This window comes from Necator americanus, chromosome I (assembly GCF_031761385.1).
Source record: "Necator americanus strain Aroian chromosome I, whole genome shotgun sequence".
NCBI lineage: Eukaryota > Metazoa > Nematoda > Chromadorea > Rhabditida > Ancylostomatidae > Necator > Necator americanus.
Genome location: NC_087371.1, coordinates 10754116 through 10774796, shown reverse-complemented (window position 1 = coordinate 10774796; position 20681 = coordinate 10754116). Strand labels below are relative to the sequence as shown.

General features: G+C 41.1%; 2 protein-coding genes across 4 annotated transcripts; one reads left to right on the top strand and one right to left on the bottom strand.

Annotated features, from left to right (window-relative positions):
- Positions 1-1527: 1527 nt before the first annotated feature.
- RB195_005115 (uncharacterized protein) lies at positions 1528-5708 on the bottom strand (the record flags this gene model as incomplete). Its single annotated transcript, XM_064177418.1, has 7 exons — positions 1528-1591; positions 1643-1773; positions 2848-2943; positions 3068-3216; positions 3305-3380; positions 4318-4414; positions 5548-5708. The coding sequence occupies 7 exons, from the start codon at positions 5706-5708 to the stop codon at positions 1528-1530; spliced, it is 774 nt and encodes a 257-aa protein (XP_064034543.1).
- Positions 5709-6035: 327 nt separating this feature from the next.
- On the top strand, positions 6036-20264 carry RB195_005114 (uncharacterized protein; the record flags this gene model as incomplete). 3 transcript variants are annotated; one of them, XM_064177417.1, is made up of 9 exons in its annotated part: positions 6036-6054; positions 7322-7479; positions 13611-13822; positions 15580-15708; positions 16651-16864; positions 17699-17812; positions 19437-19544; positions 19850-19960; positions 20085-20264. In XM_064177417.1, the coding sequence occupies 9 exons, from the start codon at positions 6036-6038 to the stop codon at positions 20262-20264; spliced, it is 1245 nt and encodes a 414-aa protein (XP_064034540.1). The 3 variants fall into 3 exon arrangements, with proteins under 3 accessions (XP_064034540.1, XP_064034542.1, XP_064034541.1); XM_064177415.1 differs by lacking the exons at positions 6036-6054; positions 7322-7479 and having other exon boundaries at positions 13614-13822; XM_064177416.1 differs by lacking the exons at positions 6036-6054; positions 13611-13822; positions 15580-15708; ... (3 more) ...; positions 19850-19960; positions 20085-20264 and adding exons at positions 6570-6738; positions 7533-7550.
- Between the last annotated feature and the right edge of the window lie 417 nt (positions 20265-20681).

Below are 20681 nucleotides of genomic sequence, written 5' to 3'. Positions count from 1 at the left end.
GCAAATGAAAAAAGATAAAGATATCGGCAACCTATGAATCTATAGAAAATAACGGCAACTTATGGTTTTTGGAAGAAAGGAGTTTACTGTGGAACTGATAAAGTAGGGTAAGATCTATGCTACATAACTTCCGTGGAAACAGCACAGACCCCTCAGGCTTTCCGTGTGAGGCGGGCATGTAGTGGCTATGTCGTCAAGCGGTGGGGGTCCGACAATTCATAAAAACTCTTCCGACAGGTTTAAGGACCGCAAAAAGACGAAGCAATTGGACAAACACTGAAAAAGTGGCAATTCAAACGGCTGTCAGTGAATGCGTAAAGAAGCGGTACACTGATGAGGACTGATAATGATAAGCGCATGCTGATATAAAAGAAACGGGGAGGTAGCGGTGGAATAGAGGAGATCACTAGACGCGGAGGATGCCATGCTTCACCTTTTACTAGAAGTAGTTATCTCGGTTTGGCACCGTATCATTAACATTAAAGCTTTATAACATTCTATAACATCTTGGACTTATGTTTGTTATTACTCACTCTGTGGAAGAATGGTACGGATTTTCATTATAAGACTTTACTACTGTAGGTATTAACAAGAAGTACTCTTCAGCTCATTTCCCTAGCGAGGATAATTCGTAATATAATTTAGTGACATCTTCCGCTAGTGTACAATAATGCACCCCAACCTTTCCTTTTGCCTCATACGTTCACATATGGCTAGGTATAGTCGGGTCAGAACGATAAGGTGCAGTTGCGTGAGTGGCTAAGCCTACGCGAAGGAGCTGGGATCGAGGTGGGATCATTGCAAATTGTGCTTGTGCTAATAAGAACCCTCTTTCGATAGCAACCGCTAGGCTTCACCGCACTGCTTCGAGCGCAGCCGCTTACGCGAATGCACCGATCTTTATGCTTTGACCCGACTATAAACTATGAACCTCGATTACTTATTTTCTAAACTTCTCTTGTACAGTATAAGTGCGTTTCTTTGCGAATCTCTTGCGATGCGATTTCACATGGGTGAATCATCTCTTCTCCCCAATTTTTTGTTGCTTGTTCAAAATTTTGCATTTTTTTTACACCTCTTCAGCTTTTTAACACTTTAACCTTCTTTACTTGTGAACAGGATGTGTTAGTTTCGGGTGAATAGTGTCATCCAGTCAGGTTTCCAAAATGAAGAGGTACAAAGCACATTGTGTTAATATCTCACTTATGGTTCTTACATATGTGGTTTTGAGTTTTATATCCAGGAGAATCCATTCTTTATAAGCAGAATGAAAAATGACGAAGTAGCACAGACAAAAAAAGAAAGAAAAAGAAAAAACAGGAACAGTGGAAATAACCATCTCAACTGAATGGTAAGAAAACTGGTATAGCTTTAGTCCTTCGGTCTCTGGATCCCACCTGATCAGAATGGAATCAGTGCAACTATTAGTAACAAGTTTTATAAGTTCCCATAGCAAAAATACAAAAGAAAAGAAGACAGTCAACTTCTACCATCCATGACAGCCAATAGTTACGAATGGCACCTCCCTCACAAAATGCGCAGATATCTCGCGATCTTAACGAGAAGACCTTCGTTTGGTGAAATGTTGTCGCTAGAACAGCAAGACTTTATGAGATTTTTCTAATTTTAACGTTTAACCTACTCTATGATGCGGTCGGTGTGCATGAAAACGTTGACGTCGTTTATGGTCATCATCTGGTTCGACCCGTAACGGCGGCGGTATGCTAACCCTTCTTCATTCTGATAGATGGTTCCGTCAGGAGATTTGCGCACCTGAGATTAACAAACTGTATATTAAAATTAATAACTAGCGAACGAGTAGTTTCTAAGACTACAGTAAATACAGGTCTGAATAAACCTCCAGGAGAAATAAGCAGAGAGAATCATATCCAGAAAAAGAAAGAAAGAGAAGAAAAGAACGTAACAAGATTAATGGACAGAAAAAAGGTTTCTAAACGATTTGAGGCGACCGTATGCACTTCTTAATTTCCGCAGAAAGTAACTAAACATGTCCTTATCTACCGCTAGCAATGTAATCAAACAGAAACAAAAATATTTTTGAAATTGCTTTTCCGTTAGATGTACCAAGAGTCATCTTCAGAGCATATCTATTCCAGGTTATCAGCCGCTGTAAATTCATAGCAGGTCGAAATGAAATGAAACAATGCGCAGTTGCACAAACGACTGCGCTCAATGCGGCGCGGTGGAGAAAGCGGTTGGAATCGAGATGGGACCATCGCAAACTGCAGCGAAGAATTCTGTCAGCAAGGGTCCTCACTCAGTCTTAACTCTTACGCAACTATACCGTGCTTCCTGTCGTTTTGACCCTACTATACCTAGGTGCATTTTGATCAAGTATTAGATTCGAAAAACTTGTATGACTGAATTAGTTGATCTAAAGAGTTGAGAGAGTAAGCAGTAATACCGTCGCATCAGTATTTAGAGCAATCCTTGTCAGAAATAAATTAAGAAAAAAACTCTGAAGTATTGTCACTTCTTCCTAGATATAAAAAAAATCCGAAAGTTATGATTTCTGTATCAATGATGTTCTCTGGGCTCAGCTCTCTTTGAACGTAATCATAAGTGTTAAATGAGTCGGAGATCCATATACTTTTGTTATAATCTAATCGATTTAACAGATCTTTACAACTCTAGAATCCATAGTAAGCCTAATCTTAGGCTTAAAACATCAAAGGTAAGATGGATTTTTTTCATGGATAGCTGTTTTCCATCGGGACAATTACACTGTACACTGTTAGGACTCTTATAGTTAATCGTACGGAAGCAGAAGATTCGCTAGCACTACTTTCCATTTCAAGAAATCCCTTATCTTCTGAGGATACGTACCTCTACGACTACCAGATAGAGTTTTGACTCAAGGATACGTTCGGTGTACTCGCATGGGCACGTAATTTGTCCAATAAAATGGTGGCGAGGTCCTTCCTGAAAAAAAAAATACAGCAGGAACATAATTTTGTAAGAAGCTGTTCAGAACTTATTTCTATAGAAATATTGCATTATAGTGAGGAATAAACAAACAATTTTGCAGTGTACTGGTAGAAACTACCTTGGTGAGCAATCTTTGAAACTCAGCCTCGCTGTTATCGTCACTGCTATCTCCAGGATCGCCAGAGGCAAAGAAAGAGTCAGATGAAGCAGGAGGAGCGGCGTGCGACTTTTTGTTACCGTCCACTTCATCAAGCTCAACAAACTGCACTAAAAAAAGTTAAGAATGAAGCGGAAATCCAGCCAAAAATGAATGCAGATTGCAACAATTCAATAACATGTAAAAAACACAGTGTACCTTGAACAAGCTCTGGTGGGACTGGAGGATTAAACTGTGAAATACAGTGATTTAGAGAGAGAATAAAATGGTCTTTCTGAAATTAAGTTCCTTTCATTAGAAATAGTTTGTTGTGAAGCTACTGAATATGCACACATCACTCGTTTAATCTTTACTCATAAACATAAATGTGCTATTTATTGTTATTACTTACTATTATTAGCAAACTAGTCCAATGTAGCATTTACTACTAGCAAACTAATGCATAATGGTGGTATTGAACAGGGTGTTTCGCTACTGCTATTTTCCACCATCATTGATGACAACGATCAACTTAAAGGCATCACCCCACGAATTTGAGGTGGTACGGATTTCAGGTGGAGTATTCGTATACGGGATAGTAGATTATAGAGAGGGGGGTGATCCCGTCCATTTCTTCCTAACTGCTGTAAAAAACGGCCCGAAAGATGCGGCGCGTGCAAAAGGCTGGCGCGCTCCAGTCGAACTTCTTGTAGAAAATAGTGCGCCAGAACGCCCGAAGCCGTATCTTCCGGGCCGTTTTTCACGGCAATTGGGAAGAAATGGACGGAATCACCCCCCTCTTTAATCTACGATCCCGTATACGAATACTCCACCTGAAATCCGCATCACCTCAGATTCGTGGAGTGATGCCTTTAACTGGCTGAATCAATCAATTCGTTGGAGATGACGTCGACCAAAAAAACGATACCTAACAAAAGAAATAAAATCGAAAGTAGTGGCAAAGTGGGATTAGTAGGAGCGAAAAATCTATGCGGGCGACCCCATCAACTGTAGCACTCACTATTCCACAACTGTTTGCACCACGCAACCATACCACTTCTGTTTGTCCTCTTTTGAAAATGCCACTTCTACTAAGGACAATTGTATCCCAAAACCGAAAATTCATGTTAAGAAAGTAACAAAACTAACATTAGGCTATAATATATTAAAAACTGAAGTAGTTAGATGTTCAATTGTTTTTTTTTAAACAAAAAAAAGCTAAACTGAAGAACCATAGGAGCGGTAAGCCGTATTCCATAGATCACAGCACTGTCACCTATACCAATGTAGATCGTGCCGCCTTCTGTGTTCAGAAAGGCAGAGATTGTTCTGAAATATTCTTGCTTCTTATAGATATGACAACAATACACACAAAATACGGTCTGATGATTTTGATTATGGTTTCTGCGGGTCGGGTGTAGCGCAGTCGCTTAGAGGTTTCGCTGGCTGTACGATAGATCGGAGGTTTGAATCCGCCCTAGTGCTCACCAAACCTTTCATCCCTCTGGGATCTATACATTAGTACCAAAGTTGTCTTGGAGGATAGAAACACTGATTTGACACATCGGCTGGGTCCGCAAGTCATTGTACAGGCCAGTTTCATGTTCGTAAATCTCAAATGACTCTAAATCTCAAATTGAAGTGAACGTGGGAGCGCATCCCAAGCGGACTGATTAACGCCAAACACTTTATCCTTTATGATTACTAAAGGAAACAATTTCGAGTAAGAGCGAACAAAGTCCGACCAAAAGTGGGTGGGCGATGATGTTATTGCAGTTATTGCAAGAGCGTAGCACTGATGGGCGAGTGCTACGCTCTTGCAATAACTGACGCAAGTGCGTCTGCTCGGCTGCAGACAAACGCGCGCCGCGGCCGCACGAGTAAACATAAGTATCGGTTCTCATGAACGCCGAACCTACTTCTCATCACAGTCAAAATAAGCACTTTAAATGTAGAAAGTACTGTTCTACAGTTCTGATTTTTTTGCGGAGAAGTGTCCCCGATATACAACGTGGTGGCGATTCTATCGACTACTAAAATATAACTGCTTAAGATCCCGAAGACAATTCTTTCATGGCACACGTTTCTTGACTATATAAACAAATCAGAAGGAAAGTTACAATCGAACCCTTTTTGGTAGTTTCAGAAGAACACTGTAAGTGTCCCAACTATTTAGGGCAGAAAAAACACTGGCCTTTCTCCTTGGCGACAATATTATATTCCGCAAGACCAACGTAGACAGGCTTATTGACATTGCTGACCAAAACGACATGAAGCCCAGTGCAGTTAAGATAGAGGCGGAACCCTTGCTTGCTGCAGGGACGAGTAATGGTCCTACCTATTTCCGCTGGTTCCACCGCGCTACATCGAGCGCAGCAGCCTACGCAGCTGCACCAGGCTTCAAGTGGTTTTGATTCGATTGTAACAGCTTTGGAAGGGTAGTCAAAGGTGTAGTCACTAACTTGCTTGTTGGCTGCAGCGTACGTACAGGTCGTCCTCGATCATACGCCTGGCATCGAGCTGGAACCTCCCTCAGAGAGTTCTTCATGTGCATCTTGAACTCTGTGTGCATGTCTTCGTCCAGCATACATTGCTCCCCAACACGAATACGTTTCGTCTCCATCTATGAGGTGTAATCAGAAAGTATCACCGAAGAACATGAACACGACCACTGCAAAGATGCGGCTATACGAGGGGTTGCAGGATTGTTAGGTGAAGGTGATGTGAACAAAGTCATTGTTGTAGAGTGCGTCCCGACACGATTATATTCGTTCGCTGGATTAAAGGCGTCGCGGCGCGCTGGATTAAAATACACTGGTGAACATTTCTGCGGGAAACCATGTTTCATTGGCGAGAACGAGGAGGTGGAACGAGGGTCCATAATCTCGCTGTGGATATCCTCACTTTTTTCTTGTTTTTTTTTTTCCTTATGCAAAGGCTCTCTTCCTGAATGCGTGCAGCCGGATCTGGTTTCTTTTTTCAACATTTTCCAACGGATGAGAGATAAGAGATAGATCTTCTGCGATGTAGTCAGGTCAAAATGATATGAAGCACGGTGCAGATGAATAGGACTGCCCGCAGAGTTCACGCCCGCGCGGGTCTGAACTTGATGGCTATTGAGCGCCAGCAATCACGCGCTCAATAACCACCAAACAGCCGACCGAGCGGGCCCCGCCGCCCGTGCGGCTGTGAACTCTGCGCGCAGCGTAAGCGGCTGCGCTCGAAGCGGCGCGGTGGAGATAGCGGCTGGAATCGAGGTGGGACCATCGCGAACTAAGCAATGAACGGTGGTAGAAGGGGTGTTCACTCGATCAGAACCGCTACATTCCACCACACCGTTCCGAGCGCAATCGCTTACGCAACTGCGCCGCGCTTCATGTCGTTTTGACTCCACTTTAACTACTAGGTTCGTAGAATGAGATCTTTGGAAAAAAATTCTAAGACCCAATCTTACGTAGATCGATATCTTTATAGCCATACGGAAATGTCGCGGAAACCGGAGCAAGTTTTCAAGGAATTCTATGTCAGTAGATGTGGCTTTGCAGTTGTGCTTAGAGTGTTTGGAACAAAACTGACGGTCATCCCATCTTTTCGTACATGCAGTCATAGTTTTCCTCCCATACTACAGTTGGATCAAAACGACATGAAACACGGTGCAATTGCGTAAGCGGCTGCGCTCAGAGCGGTGCGGTAGAGCCTACCAGTTGGGGTGTAGAGGAGAGCCTTGCTAACACCATTTACACGCTGCAGTTCACGATAGTCCCAACTCGATCCCAACCGCGCCGCTTCGAGCGCAGCCGCTTACGCAACTGCACCGAGCTTCATGTCGTTGTGACCCGACTATGCATGAGTTGGCTCACACTATTGATTCTCAAAATAAAGGATTCGTTTCATGTTTTCCTTTCTGTAGCTTCTTCTGCTTTTTATAAACGATCCTTCAATTTATATTATTTGCACTCTGGGCCGAAAACTGTGCCGAATACAGCCAGTCCTGATCGACCTCATTTTCTTCGGCTGTTCTGAAAAGACCTACACTGATTTTGCGTCCAACTTAGATATAACAGTTCCAGCTGGTTGCTTTTTCCGACTTTCCATCTTCAATAGCTTACTAAAGAGAAAAAACAACTAATGCATTTGTTTCTAACGTGCTTCACGACTCCATGTAACATTCCGTGCACGTGCAGCGTTTGAATGTTACACTTTGCGCCGTGCCGCGAAGGATTTATTCGTTTTCAGTTCGGACTGGGTCCTCGAGTCCTATCATTCACATCGATCTGTCTCCTCATGCTCTGTACCTTCAACACGCTGCACATGTTCCTTTGGCTTCGGCTGCTGGTGACGATGGAGACGGCAACGATGATACAGACAAAGCAGGGCTTCAACGACTTACTAAGGTAGTCTGTTTTATTCATTTACTTAATTTTTACTAAGATTATCTTAGTCGCAGATATTCTACAACGTCTGATTGCCGACGTGAAGACGTGTCAGTTGTGCTGTGTTGTTGAAAGTGTTCGCTCCCAACAGAGGCCCGAGCTAACGCTGCTGCCGCCAGCCCTGCCACGTCATCACATTCCAGAAAACGGCGGCGATGCATCACGTCAGCATGCTCGTGCCATGGCGTGACAGCTTCACCGTTCCATCACATCGCCGTCCCATGACAATCCTCAATCGTTCCTCGTACCATCGAAACATGTAGTTCTTCTTGTTTTTAATGTCTTCACAATAATTGTGTATTTATATCTAGCACAATGCTTTTTGTGATTGCGACAAAATGATGATCTCCTTTAGCATCCGATTGATTCAAACTAGTAAATATTATACCCGCGTTACTATTATACCCTTGAATGTAGTGGATGTGCTCCTCGCGTATCTACAGCTCTCACCAGCTTAAGTTATTTCATAGATTAATAGGTAACACGATGGTTCAATGCCGGAACACTGAAACATTCCTGAAAGAAGACAATAAATCTTTTCATTTTTCAATAGCTTTTTTTTCCTTTCAAATTAGTGTCTTATGCAGCAACGAGTTTTTCTATTCGAGATCATGTAATAACACCTTGCAACTTTTTATTTCATCTAGCCAAAACAAAGCAATTAAAAAGGTAGTTTGGGGGGGGGAGCACTCAACGCTGCTCTAATCGAACTCTATTTTAGAGCGCAAAGATTGTTCAAAGAACACAAAAGTTGTCCTTAAAGGCATCACCCCACGAATCTGAGATGGTACGGATTTCAGGTGGAGCATTCGTATACGGGATCGTAGATTATTGAGAGAAGGGTGATTCCGTTCATTCCTTCCTAATTGCCGTAGAAAACGGCCCGGAAGGTACGGCTTCGAGCGTTCCGGCGCACTATTTTCTTCAAAGAGTTCGATTGGAGCGCGCCAGCTTTGTGCACGCGCCGCATCTCCTGGGCCATTTTTTACGGTAATTAAGAAGAAATGGACGGAACCACACGCCTCTCCATAATCTACTATCCCGTATACGAATACTCCACCTGAGGTGGTACGGATTTCAATCCGTGCCATCTCAGATCCCTTTGATTGTGTGTGTGTATATGTCTGTATGTGTGTATGTGTATATGTGTGTATGTGTATATATATGTGTGTATGCATGTGTATGTATGTATGTATGTGTGTATGTGTGTATGTATGTATGTGTGTATGTGTGTATGTGTGTATGTATGTATGTATGTGTGTATGTATGTATGTATGTATGTATGTATGTATGTGTGTGTGTGTGTGTGTGTGTGTGTGTGTGTGTGTGTGTGTGTGTGTGTGTGTGTGTGTGTGTGTGTGTGTGTGTGTGTGTGTGTGTGTGTGTGTGTGTGTGTGTGTGTGTGTGTGTGTTTTCGATTAAGGAATTATCCCCTTCCTAAATTGGAGAATCATTTCGCATTCAAGAACGATTTTTGTGCCCTAGGGACGGTTTTCGCGCTTTGGTTGCAGTTCGACTAGAGCTTCGAGTGTCCCCCCCAACTATCTTTTTGCCCAAACCAATAACTTTTAAATAGAATGAGAGGGACACACATTCCTGAAATATCAACCTTAGATTTGATCAGATACAGTTCGATGTAAGATAATGTTTGCCCACGTGGCCTTTTGCTTCATTCTGCGCTTACCGCATCTTCCTTACGTTGAGTTGTTGAGTGTGAACACTATCGTTTGGGGTTTGTGAAGGTGCAGCGTCCAAGTACGGTGAAATGTCCGTGCTCGTAATTCCTTGGTTCGGTATCCGCGACAGCAATCGGTTTATATGCTTATTCTCACGTTGATGTGTTAAATGAATTAACTGATAACTCTTTTTGCGTTTCTGTCACGTACTTGAACGAGGAAACATTTTTTACAGCAAAGTCTTTCTCTCTTACTACCTACTGTTCTTTCATAATCCTTCTAGCGTTGTGTTTACAACGAGTGAACATACCCTGATCAGTTTCCACAATTAAATCATTTCCTCCAGTTCATTGATCATTTTTTTAGCATAAGCTTCATGCATATGCTCATTCCCATCAACTGTCATGTTTTGACTTATTACCGCTTCGCTTTTTCATTGTTTGAAGCTTACTTCCTGCATACCATAGTTCATTCCCTGTGAAAGTTTTTTTTTGAAGTGATCTTTCCATCGAGGGGTTTTTTCTTCATCTCGCAACAACCGCCTCAATCCTGATCTGTCTTTAAAATGCAGCACTTCCTAGTACATGAGAAAGACGGTTTCGAGCTCTTCTAATCATCGTTAAAGACATATTAACGAAGGACAGATGATTGCACCTGTTCTTAGTTAAGTCTTTCAGTAGCAAAGTTCCTCACTTCGTGTTTTATGTGTACTACATAGATTTCTGCTCAAATGAGCGGATGAAATCTCTTTGTTCAAGAAAAAACAACAAAACAAAAAATTAACCTGTCTAAGAAAGAGGGATCAGGTGATGATATGAAATGAGCAAGCAGATATGAGTCTATACGAACATTTTCGAACTATGTAGCTTGGAAATGCCTACTTCACGAATTTCACAGTTGAAGGCAGAGCCTATCACGTAACCAACAATGTTAGGGTCTTTATGGACAACTAGAGGGTTCAGAATGAAGATTACGAGTATGAACATGGCTCCACTCCATTTCTCCTGATCATCCTGAAAAGCGGCGTAAGAAACGTTTGTTTCTACGAGGTACCTTAGAATCCACCACAATTGTACACGCTTCGGTTCCCTCAGCAGCCTATTCATTGATTCTACGTGAATAGTCTGCTGAGAAGACTTCATTGATTTTGACCGCTCGCACGTGGAGGCGGCGCGCACACAAGCATGGTGCGTATTCACTTAACTCGGGACCAATGTGGTTTTACGGGCGATTAGGGGGAATTGAGCTGGACAACGCACACACTCGTAATCTACATGTCGATTTCTATATTTGGCCACAATGACCCCGAATTAACCAGTTTCATGATATCCTGCCTTTAGCTTTAGTGTGCGGGATGTTTGGTTTCAGTCTCGATTGCGTAAAATTCTCTTAGTCTAATTCATTCTTCATTTATTGAGAATTCCCCCTTACATTTTTGCATATATACACTGTCGAAAGTAAGCTCACATTTTTGATTTTAGATTTTGGAACATTTTGGTTTTTCTAGGCTTCTTATGCAGATTACTACTCATACAAAAGACCCGCATTCCATAAAGTTACTGCGGAGCATGTATTTGTTTAGCGCTAAAACTGCATTAGTTAGTCACGTCTGCCTTAGCGAACGCCTCCACGAAAATGCGAAGGACACCAACAGAAGACGGAAATCATGCAGGTTCCATAGCGGTGACAAACTGCTTGTGCGACTTGCTTGTCCACGTTCATTTTGTGCATGAGAATTGCCATGACAATTGGGGAAGCTGCGACAACACATCGATATATGTATAGCAGCAGCTGATGACGTGGTGACCCATGAGGACAGCGGCGGTGATGAGAGATAATGCGAGGTTGCCAGGTGCAATAGGGGAACGCGGTACCGCCCGTGCAGAGAGTGTCGCGAGCATGCCCCGAGCGACGGAGGCAGCCGGGCGTACGGCGTACGAAGAGAGAATGCCGCGAGCGTGCTCTACGCGCGGAGACGTAGGCGTTTTGCGTGACGTGATAGCGTGCGGTCGCCGAGTGTTGTGAGACGTTCAGTGCGTGTCCTGTCGTGTTTGCGCCGCGCCGACGTGATGGGTCGCGGCGCAATCATTTCTCCCTACTCCACGTTCTCTACCGAGGCTAGCGGTATTGTCGGATTGATGTGATGACATCCAAGAGACCTAACCTCGTCCCTTCTGGGATTATTCAGCGTCCCACGCTAATGTAACTGTCATGCAGTCAGCTGTGTGTGCGTGTGTCACCGCGACAGATTCCATTCCTCCATATCTTCGCAAATATTGTGAATGTCGTCATCTCCTCATTTATTAGTCATAGTCTTATTGCGAATCAACCGGAGTTAAGCGCACCATCAGCAAGATTTGTCAAAAACACTACCAAGTTCAACAATCCTATGTAGTCTTCTAATCTTCAACTAATTCATCATGAAGAGACTTTAATTAACTTCTGGCTGTCTGCCTCTGAACATACATACTTTTTCCTTCAAGTTATACTATGTTTCCGTAGGATAATTAGTCATATTTCTGAATTCTACTCCTTTGAATTCTAATTTTGGATCACTAGCTGGAATTCTCCTATTTAACAAAACACTTCAAATCTGATATCTTTATTTGGCGGTATCAGTGCAGTTCTCAAAAAACCTTATCGTTTAGTCCGCTAACATTATGCGCTACTTTGTACAGTTGACTTTTGACCATACTGGAACTGATACGTCTTAACTAATTCATCATCTGCTCATTCCGTCTTGAACTTTGATTCAGTGTGATCTGTGAGCCTTGGAAATGTTCGGAGTGCTCAAGGACTTCCCTAGGAACCCCTAGAAAATAAGAAGAAAGCGATCTAATGCTACCTAACAGGATACTTCGACCACTAGTCAATGGCTTCAATGGTATTGTCGTGCATGTCATTCTCCTGAACTCAAGCCATTCTCTGTGGTGCGGCACCAATCAATGGAGAAAGTGTGATACCATTGAATTGCCTTTGAATCTGCCAACACAACAATTTCGGGAGAATAGCTTATTTCTCGGAAGTATTATCTTACCTCCTCGTTTCGGATATAGACATTTAATGTAATGTGGTGGAAAGTATTCAGTTTAAATGATATAAGAATGCTATGAGAATGAGAATGCGTAAATATGAAAAAAAAAACATGGGGAAATTATACTTCTAACGCGCTGGCACTGTCTTAAGTAACACGTCTTGAAAAGTTACTGAGATGCCGTCGAGATTAGCGTTTTGCTTCAATCTGGCGATTGGACAATCTAACACAATTTATAGTCCTTTATTACAAAAATTTCGACTAAATTACTCGGCTCTTTAATGCGAATTTGTTAAGAGGTGCACTGTTCTGATGTGTATATTACAGGAAGAAGGGAATTTTTGTCAAAACTTTTGGTGTTGGGGTTCGTGCTAGACATGCCGTTGTTTGTACCTGTACAGTAGGTGCGCTAGATTGTGCGGATCTTCATCACCTCCTCAAGGGGGGTTTAACTCATGTGGAGCAGCTCAAGTGATGAAGATCCCCCAATCGTCGGAAGTGAAGGGGGAGGAGCACTGGCTCTGACTAGCGCATCTATTACTTGTACTACTAAGTTCTCTGTTCGTTTTTCTCAATACTGCATGTATTTCCCACATTTACTAATCTCCCTTTGGCCTGAACTGATGAAGAGTACTAATCTTCGCAGCACACACAGCTGCGGTAGGAAACATTTCTGTTGAATCACAAGCACTTGCAAAGATCCATTAATCGTCGATACTTCCGTATATCAACGTGTTCCTCTATACTATATATGTATGTTCCTTTATACTTAGCAAAAAAAAACCTGGATACATCACTCACTATGCATTATTGCTTCGCAAATAGTTGCATCAAACAGCAAGAATCTTGCATTACTCGACCTACAGCATCCAATAACTCTCGGAAATTGAACTGTCAGGATGTGTCATATACGGTGCTAATAACCTTAATGCGGGTGTCACTAAAAACCTAACGAGATGTCGTAATTTACCGGAATTTTACAGGAGAAAGAAATGCATGTTGGACATACCTTTGCCGCGGAAAGTACTTTTTTTAACACGTTGGCTGCGGCACGGGTTTTTGTGCAATTCGCGTTCCTCGAAAATGAAAGTTCCATTCGCGCTCATAAATATTGGAAGACTGATCTCGGCGATTGAACGCGATGAGGATGACAATGTTAGACTAAAGTAAGATGTATACTAACGGAGGGAGGAACGAAGATTCGTTTCACACATTGTAAGCAAAAAACCATCCCCATCAAAACGCCGCTGCTTAAATTTGTGATTAATCACTACTTAGAATTTGTAACTAATTGTTACTTTGTTTGTTTGCATATATTCTCATCTGTGGTTCGTTTATCAAACAGAAAAAAAGATATATCTCATTTTCATATGTTGTTTTAGGACATGACGGAGGACATAAAACCACCTATACATGAACCACAGAATGTCAGCCCGAACGCTTCGGAAAACGGGAGCTTCGTCCATAAAGATGACCACAATGCTCCACGAGTGACAGAGGATCACACACTAGTCATTTGTGAAGAGGTGCTGAAAAGACGCGAGATCCTCCTCGACATGTGCAGCACACGTGAAACTGAGATAAACAGGAAGAGGTAGGCGGTTACGTTATGCGTTATGCTTATAGTTATATTTATCGTTCCTTTATTTTTTGTTTTGTTTTTTTTTTCTTTTGTTATCGTTAATATAATAACGATTTTTTGGGCTCTTAGATGGAGCTTAGATGAAAACTTCTTAAGACCCTGCACTTTCTTCGTAGGATTTCTCTACCGTGAAGTTCAACTTCAATCGTAACCTTCTATGAGTTCGATGTTTTAAAAATTCTTTAGTGATACAAATTGATCTTGTGCATAGTTGAAAGTTGTCGCTGTTGTCGTTGAACAAAATTGCTATATTTTTCGACTCGTGACTAAGCCCCAAGGCATACGACGCTCACCAATTAATTATACAAAAACTTCTTTTGTCCCGTGAAAGCTCTAAAACTACTATGTACTACCGTCCTGAAAAATGTCACAGCTACCTTAACATCAACCTTAAAAGAACGAATATTTTCTAAGGGCATTTACCTTGTGTTACCTTACCCTGCGATTATTCACGTTATTCAGAGACCGAAGATTGCGTTCCTTTTCACAGGGGGTAAGGCCAGAGCAGTTTCTTATGATGTCTTTACAAACCATGAGCGTCCTCATGCATACTTCCCAAGGAATGGACGAGTAATTTGACAAGTTTATAAATCTTGGGAATTTGCTCAAATTGACCAATTCAGCCTGCTTCACTGTTTTTCAAAATTAATTTAAGTGGATTTTGAATATGACTATACCATTGCAGGGCGGGTGTGGCGCAGTCGGTTAGAGGTCCATTGCAGGCACACGGTCAAGCGTTCGAAACCGCCCTAGTGCAAACCAAGCCTTTCATCTCTCCGGGGCGATAAATTGGTAACAGACTCGTCACGAGGATAAAAACAGAATTGATCATCGGCTGGCGCCCGCAAGTCATTGTATAGGCCAACACGCGTTTCAAAACCTCAACGATTACGAATGGCAGTAAAACGCGTTGGCGTATCCCAAGTGGATTGATACTCCTGTGACTTTATCCTTTATCCTTTTTTTATATCATTGCAAGTTGTTGGTTTGTTTCAAATGTCTTCGTAGTACGAAAATGTGAGCTTTTTCTTCTTCACACACTGATGTTTGCAGGAATATGCCTGTGGATAGCCAAAAAAAAGTCAGCGTTGCGTGTCAAAAGACCAGAAATGTAATAGAAATAATCGTTTGCGTGACCGAGTACATATGATAGAGATAAGCTTAAATATCACCTTATGCATAATCTCCCATGGAAACCATCAAAACATTCGTGTGAGAGGCTTGTGAGTGTGATTATTATTGTTGAGTAAGCTTCAGTAAAAGTAAAAAAAAATGTGCAAATCACAATCAGTACATCTTTGGAGTGATCGAAGGATTACACTAACGACGGTTATCTATTTGTGAGCAATTTGTCCTCACTCTTCGTTCATATCTTTAAACTGGGCGATTTCTTTCAGTGAAAAGGGATTCCTTCGTTGAAATTCATTTCCTTTATGTTACGTTCTCGGAGGTTGATGTTCGCACTTGGAATGCTATTTACGTTCTTTGCGCTTTGTTCGAATCACGTCATTCCGCTGATACAGTTTCCCTAACAGAGCGCATGACGTTCGATACGTGTTGGTATTGCAGTTTCTCAATTAATCAAACTTTCGATGTATCACGAGCAGATTTGGCTAGCAGTAGATGTTGCTAAAGTATGTTGATGCTACTGGAGGATGTGTTAATTGTGAATATTTCATTGTGGTATAATTCTTAACATTGTTTTATAGAGCTGAAGCATGGGACGAAGTACATATGGCGACTATGAACCGCTGTCAGCGAAATCTGCGCCTGGAGCAGATCAAAAGAGTATGGCGGCATCAGAAGAATCGAGTGCGACATATACTCAACCTGGAAAAGTGGGTAATCTTACAGTCGGTTTTCATCATCTAGCGATTAGATAATCACCTGTTAGTATAATTATTATAATTATAATTATAGTATAATCAATTATTATAATTATAGTTATAGTATAACTCTTTTTCTGCTTATTTCACACCATTCTATGGTAGGGTCAAAACGACATGAAGCACGATGCAGTGCAAATGCGTTGGCGGCTGCGCTCGAAGCGTAGCGATTAGGATCGAAGGAGGGCCATTTTCCCTACAGTTCGCGATGGTTCCACCTCGATTCCAACCGCTTCCTCCATCGATTGCTTATGCAAGTGCACCTGGTGCGTTGTGGTGGCGCTCATGACTTAGGCATACACTTCTTTTTAGCATGTAGTGTTTCTCCTCGATTCTCTCTCTTAGCCGTGAATGAGTTGCTTCTGTTAAAGGCATCACCCCACGAATTTGAGATGGTACGGATTTCAAGTGGAGTATTCGTATACGGGATCGTAGATTAAGGAGAGGGGGTGACTACGTCCATTTCTTCCTAATTGCCGTAAAAAACGGCCCGGAAGATACGGCTTCAAGCGTTCCGGCACGCTATTTTCTACGAGGAGTTCGACTGGAGCGCGCCAGCCTTGTGCACGCACCGCAAGTTCTGTGCCATTTTTTACGCCAATTAGCAAGAAATGGACGGAATCGTCCACCTCTTCATAATCTACGATCCCGTATACGAATACTCCACATGAAATCCCTACCACCTCAGATTCGTGTGATGATAATTTAAGGGAGCTTCTGAAGTGCAGTCCTTACATATGAAATCAATAACATCTTAGTACTAAGTTAGGAACAGGTGATTGAACAGGAAATGGAAGCTAGTGAACCTGTGAATATAAAAATTAACCTACATTTATTTTGCATGTATATCTGTATATGTGTAAATGTATATGAATGAGTCTTAACTTATTTCAGACTCACATCAGATGTTGAAGTGACCCTTGAAGATGTCATTGCTGCCAGGAAAGGTTTTATGACTGACTACGAGATTGCTATCGCTCGTGCATACCTCGATGTACCTCCACGATCTCACTCACCTGGCAGTAGACGCCTCGAGGAACTTGACCTCTCATTTAGGAAACGTGCCGCTGCTTCTCCCAGCCTTCGCATAGACGACTCAGTGTCAAGCGTGAGTTTTCTTCCTAGATTTGTTAGCGCATACGAAAATTTTACTTTAGTTGTTAGGAATCATTGTTCATGTACGCATATCTTATTTGGAGCGGACAGAATCTCACTTCAGAACTCGCCTCTAAAATTGCGTATATCCAGGCGCCTACTCGAAAGTTTAACTAGAGCAGGCTCACTGGTTTTGAGCAGATTCAGGCCAACTTATACTCAACCCAAATATAATGCTATTTCTTAAGCAAAAAATGCTCATTACCTGGCTTTGTTTTGTAAACTACTGATTTCGTTTAGTTCGAGGCACCAGTCTATTACCTTACAAATGGTTGACAGTTCCGGGCTTCTCGAAATTAAATTCTTGTTTTTAATATCTGGACCTAACCCTTTAGCAAAGAGCGGCAAAAGCACTCAGTACCTCAAACTAAATGCGTAAATTGACTTTTTTCGGAGATACATCAGTTTACAACATCAATTTGTGCTGTTGTAGTTTGTAGGTTGTGACATTTGGCAGATATTAGTTCACTGCCAAGTGCAAAACAATGAAATTGTAGGAGCGGGTTGGGATATTTGATCTTTCCATTAAGAGGGGAATAAGATTAATTTTCTTATCTGATTTTGCTTAAAATTGGGACTTTTTTAAAGCACATTGAAGTTGCACTGGGTGAAGCAGATATATCAACTATGAAAGTGCGCAGATTTATACGCACGAGTTTTCGACATGTTTTTTTTTTAATTCCACGAAATGGTGCAATGGTTTTGGAACCACTAAGAAAAACTATTTCTAGTAATCTGATTCTGTTTTTTTTCGAGAGTGATGCAGAGAGTAAAAATAATTTTTCAGGTACTGGATCGGATCGCTGCTGAATGCGCTGAAGCGCAAACTCATTGTCACACAGATTCACAATATAGTCCATTACCACCCGTCAAATCAGAATTATCTTCACAACAACATGGGGTTGGTACTCCTCTATTTTTCCCAAGTTCCTTTATATTCTTCCTTTCTGATTTAACACGTTGACGACTATGTCGCTCAATGGTGCGCAACAGCTATAGTTGGGTCAAAACGACAAGAAGCACGGACCGTTGCGCAAGCGGCCGCGCTTGAAAGCGGTGCAGTGGAGACAGCGGTTGGAATCGAGGTGAGAGACGAACTGCAGAGGTGTGTGGATCCTTACACAATCCCATCTCCACCGCTCCGCTTTAAGTGCAGCCGCTTGCGCAAATGTCCGTGTTTCATGTAGTTTTAACCCCACTATAGTTTATCTCGTGGGACGACGTCGCGCAATGCTGCGCGACAGTATATTATTCTAGTCAAAATGTGGGCGATTGTTTTGTTTTCTGTTCAAATAATCAGTTTAGACTTAGAAGTATCTTATGTTGGCATCGACCGACTGTCCATTTAATTTCAAGTTTTATTTATATTTATATTTATTTTATTTCTCACCAACAATTACAATCAATTACAAACGACATTCATTACAACAATAAAAAAATTATGGGTTGTTTGGAAACAATCTAAGCAGAAAAAATAGTTGCACTCAATGCATTTAGCCCTAGTTCTCTTAGCCATGTTCCTGAAGTCGATCTGCCTGAAGTTGCAGAGATCGAGTTGTAGCAGTCAGAGCAAAACCGTCCGTCCTTACCCTTTGCAGGTGGATCAGACGCCAGCCTCCGCTTGCGAGATCTTGAACTGCTGATCGAAGGACGAAAGATGCTGATGAAGTAATTGATTCTGATTTTCTTGACCTTCTCGCAATACAAAAATCAAACGTTGACTAAGGCAGTCTGGGTTAGGAAATGAGAAAAACAGCCGAATATACCATTTGGCTGTCCTTACAAACGGAGTGTAGGCAGCCACCTGGTCGCTGAGATCAACGAATCCTTTCATCGTGTTATATTCAGCAACAGCCAAGTGCTTGTCGTTTGGATGAAAGCCGGCATCATGTTTGGTAGATGGCATATGAATGTCCTTCTTGTCCTTCTATTTTGATTAATTTTTTATTTTTTTTTTTTTGGATTTTTCAATTTTAACATATCCTTTCAATTTTAGACCATCTTAATTTTCAAAATATTTTTTAATTATTTGCTTTTTTTAAATTATTCGTTTTTTTAAAATTATTTGTTTAATTATTTTTTGTAATGTTAACTTCAGTTTTTTATTATATATTTTTTAATATCTAATCTAAATTTTTTTGATTTTTTAAACCAATTATTTGATATTTTTGGATTTTCGTTTTTTAATTCTAGTTCTTATAACGTTTATTTAATATTTTTTATCATAATCAATCATTTATTTAAAAGTTGACAAATTTTCAAAAAAGAAAAATGTGTTGTCCCACGGGACGGTCATGAAATAATGGCTCGTCTCCAACGTGCTAAGTACTTTGCATTTCGTTATTTCTGACTGTGTTGGGCAATTTGGGCGATTACAAATGAATCACAAAATTTTCGAACCGACAAATGGGCACCATTCTGCTTTTCAGAAAAATGAATTCTCTGAGGCAGCTATTGACTTGATTTTCATATAATGTATGAGCGTAAATTTGATGAGTATTTTGCAGTGTACTTTATATGTTTAGATGCAGAATTACCAAGAATGCAGTAATATCCTTAATATTCACCGTCTTCTTTCATCCATGGGACCCAACTCTTCAACGCATGAAAAATCGTCTTCGAAGCATGATAATGTAAGGTCTTGCATTTTGTAATTTTTTCTCTTTTGTTAATATCCGTTAGAGTTTGGGAATTTGTTTCTTTAAGTGTATTTGTCTCCTTAACCTTTATCTTGTCTAATCAGTGAATTTTTTTCTCTCTCTCTCTCAAAAAAAAAAAAAAACGCAAATTGCAAGCGCATTAGCTGCAATTATATCGTTTTCAGATAGTGATGTTAAGTACTTGTCTTTTAAAGGGGCGAATTCAGTTTCTTTATACTAAACTTTTATCTTTCCCGGAAGGAAGTTCTACAACTAATTTAGTCGATACATTTCTTTAGATCGACAGCGACGACTCTTCTTGCACATCTGAACAGACCAGACCAGTTAAAAGAAAAAAGTCGAGCCGTCGCAGAGCATCCATTTTGGAGGAACAATTTGAGATGATTAAGGTAAAACGCATGCTTATTTGTTAGCACTTTCTGATTCGTTGAAATGACTTTCTGGATGGTTGTGCTCTCAGCTGTTTTGCTATGATACCACTCGACCTAAGCCAAAAGACAAGATATTCTTTAGGCTCAACGCATCGCCTTCGAGGAACAGGCTCGAATGTATCAGTCGATGAGGTCCTTCATTGAAGAATCGACACGTACAATCCGTGACTTAGCGGGACGAGTGAACACCGATCGATCATCAGCTGTGGACTCCTCCCCGAGTGAAAGTAACTTAGAGTTCACTCCAAATAATCACGTTTAGAAGCATAATGTTACTTCAGGGATGATTAACTGTCTATTTATTTTTATTCCTCTATTTATTTTTCCAAACTTTAGTTTTATCTTTTCCCTCCTATAGTCAACAACGATCTGAGTCGAAAATGTGAAACGGGTACAAAATGTTGTGAGAGTACACAGATTCCTCGTCAATAAATAAGCATATTTTTCACCACTAGTATTATTTAATAGTGATCTATTAACTAACGAGATTGTAAAAGAAAGTCGTTATTCTTGGAGCAGTGATAAACGTATGTGGAACTTATGTTCTGTACCATTCGATGCTTATTGAAGCAAAATTTTTGGAATAATTCAAGACTAAAGCAAACATAATTTTCCAGCCATTTTCTTTTATTTACATGAATCATATGAGTGATTTCTCAGAGAATCAAATATCTATGAT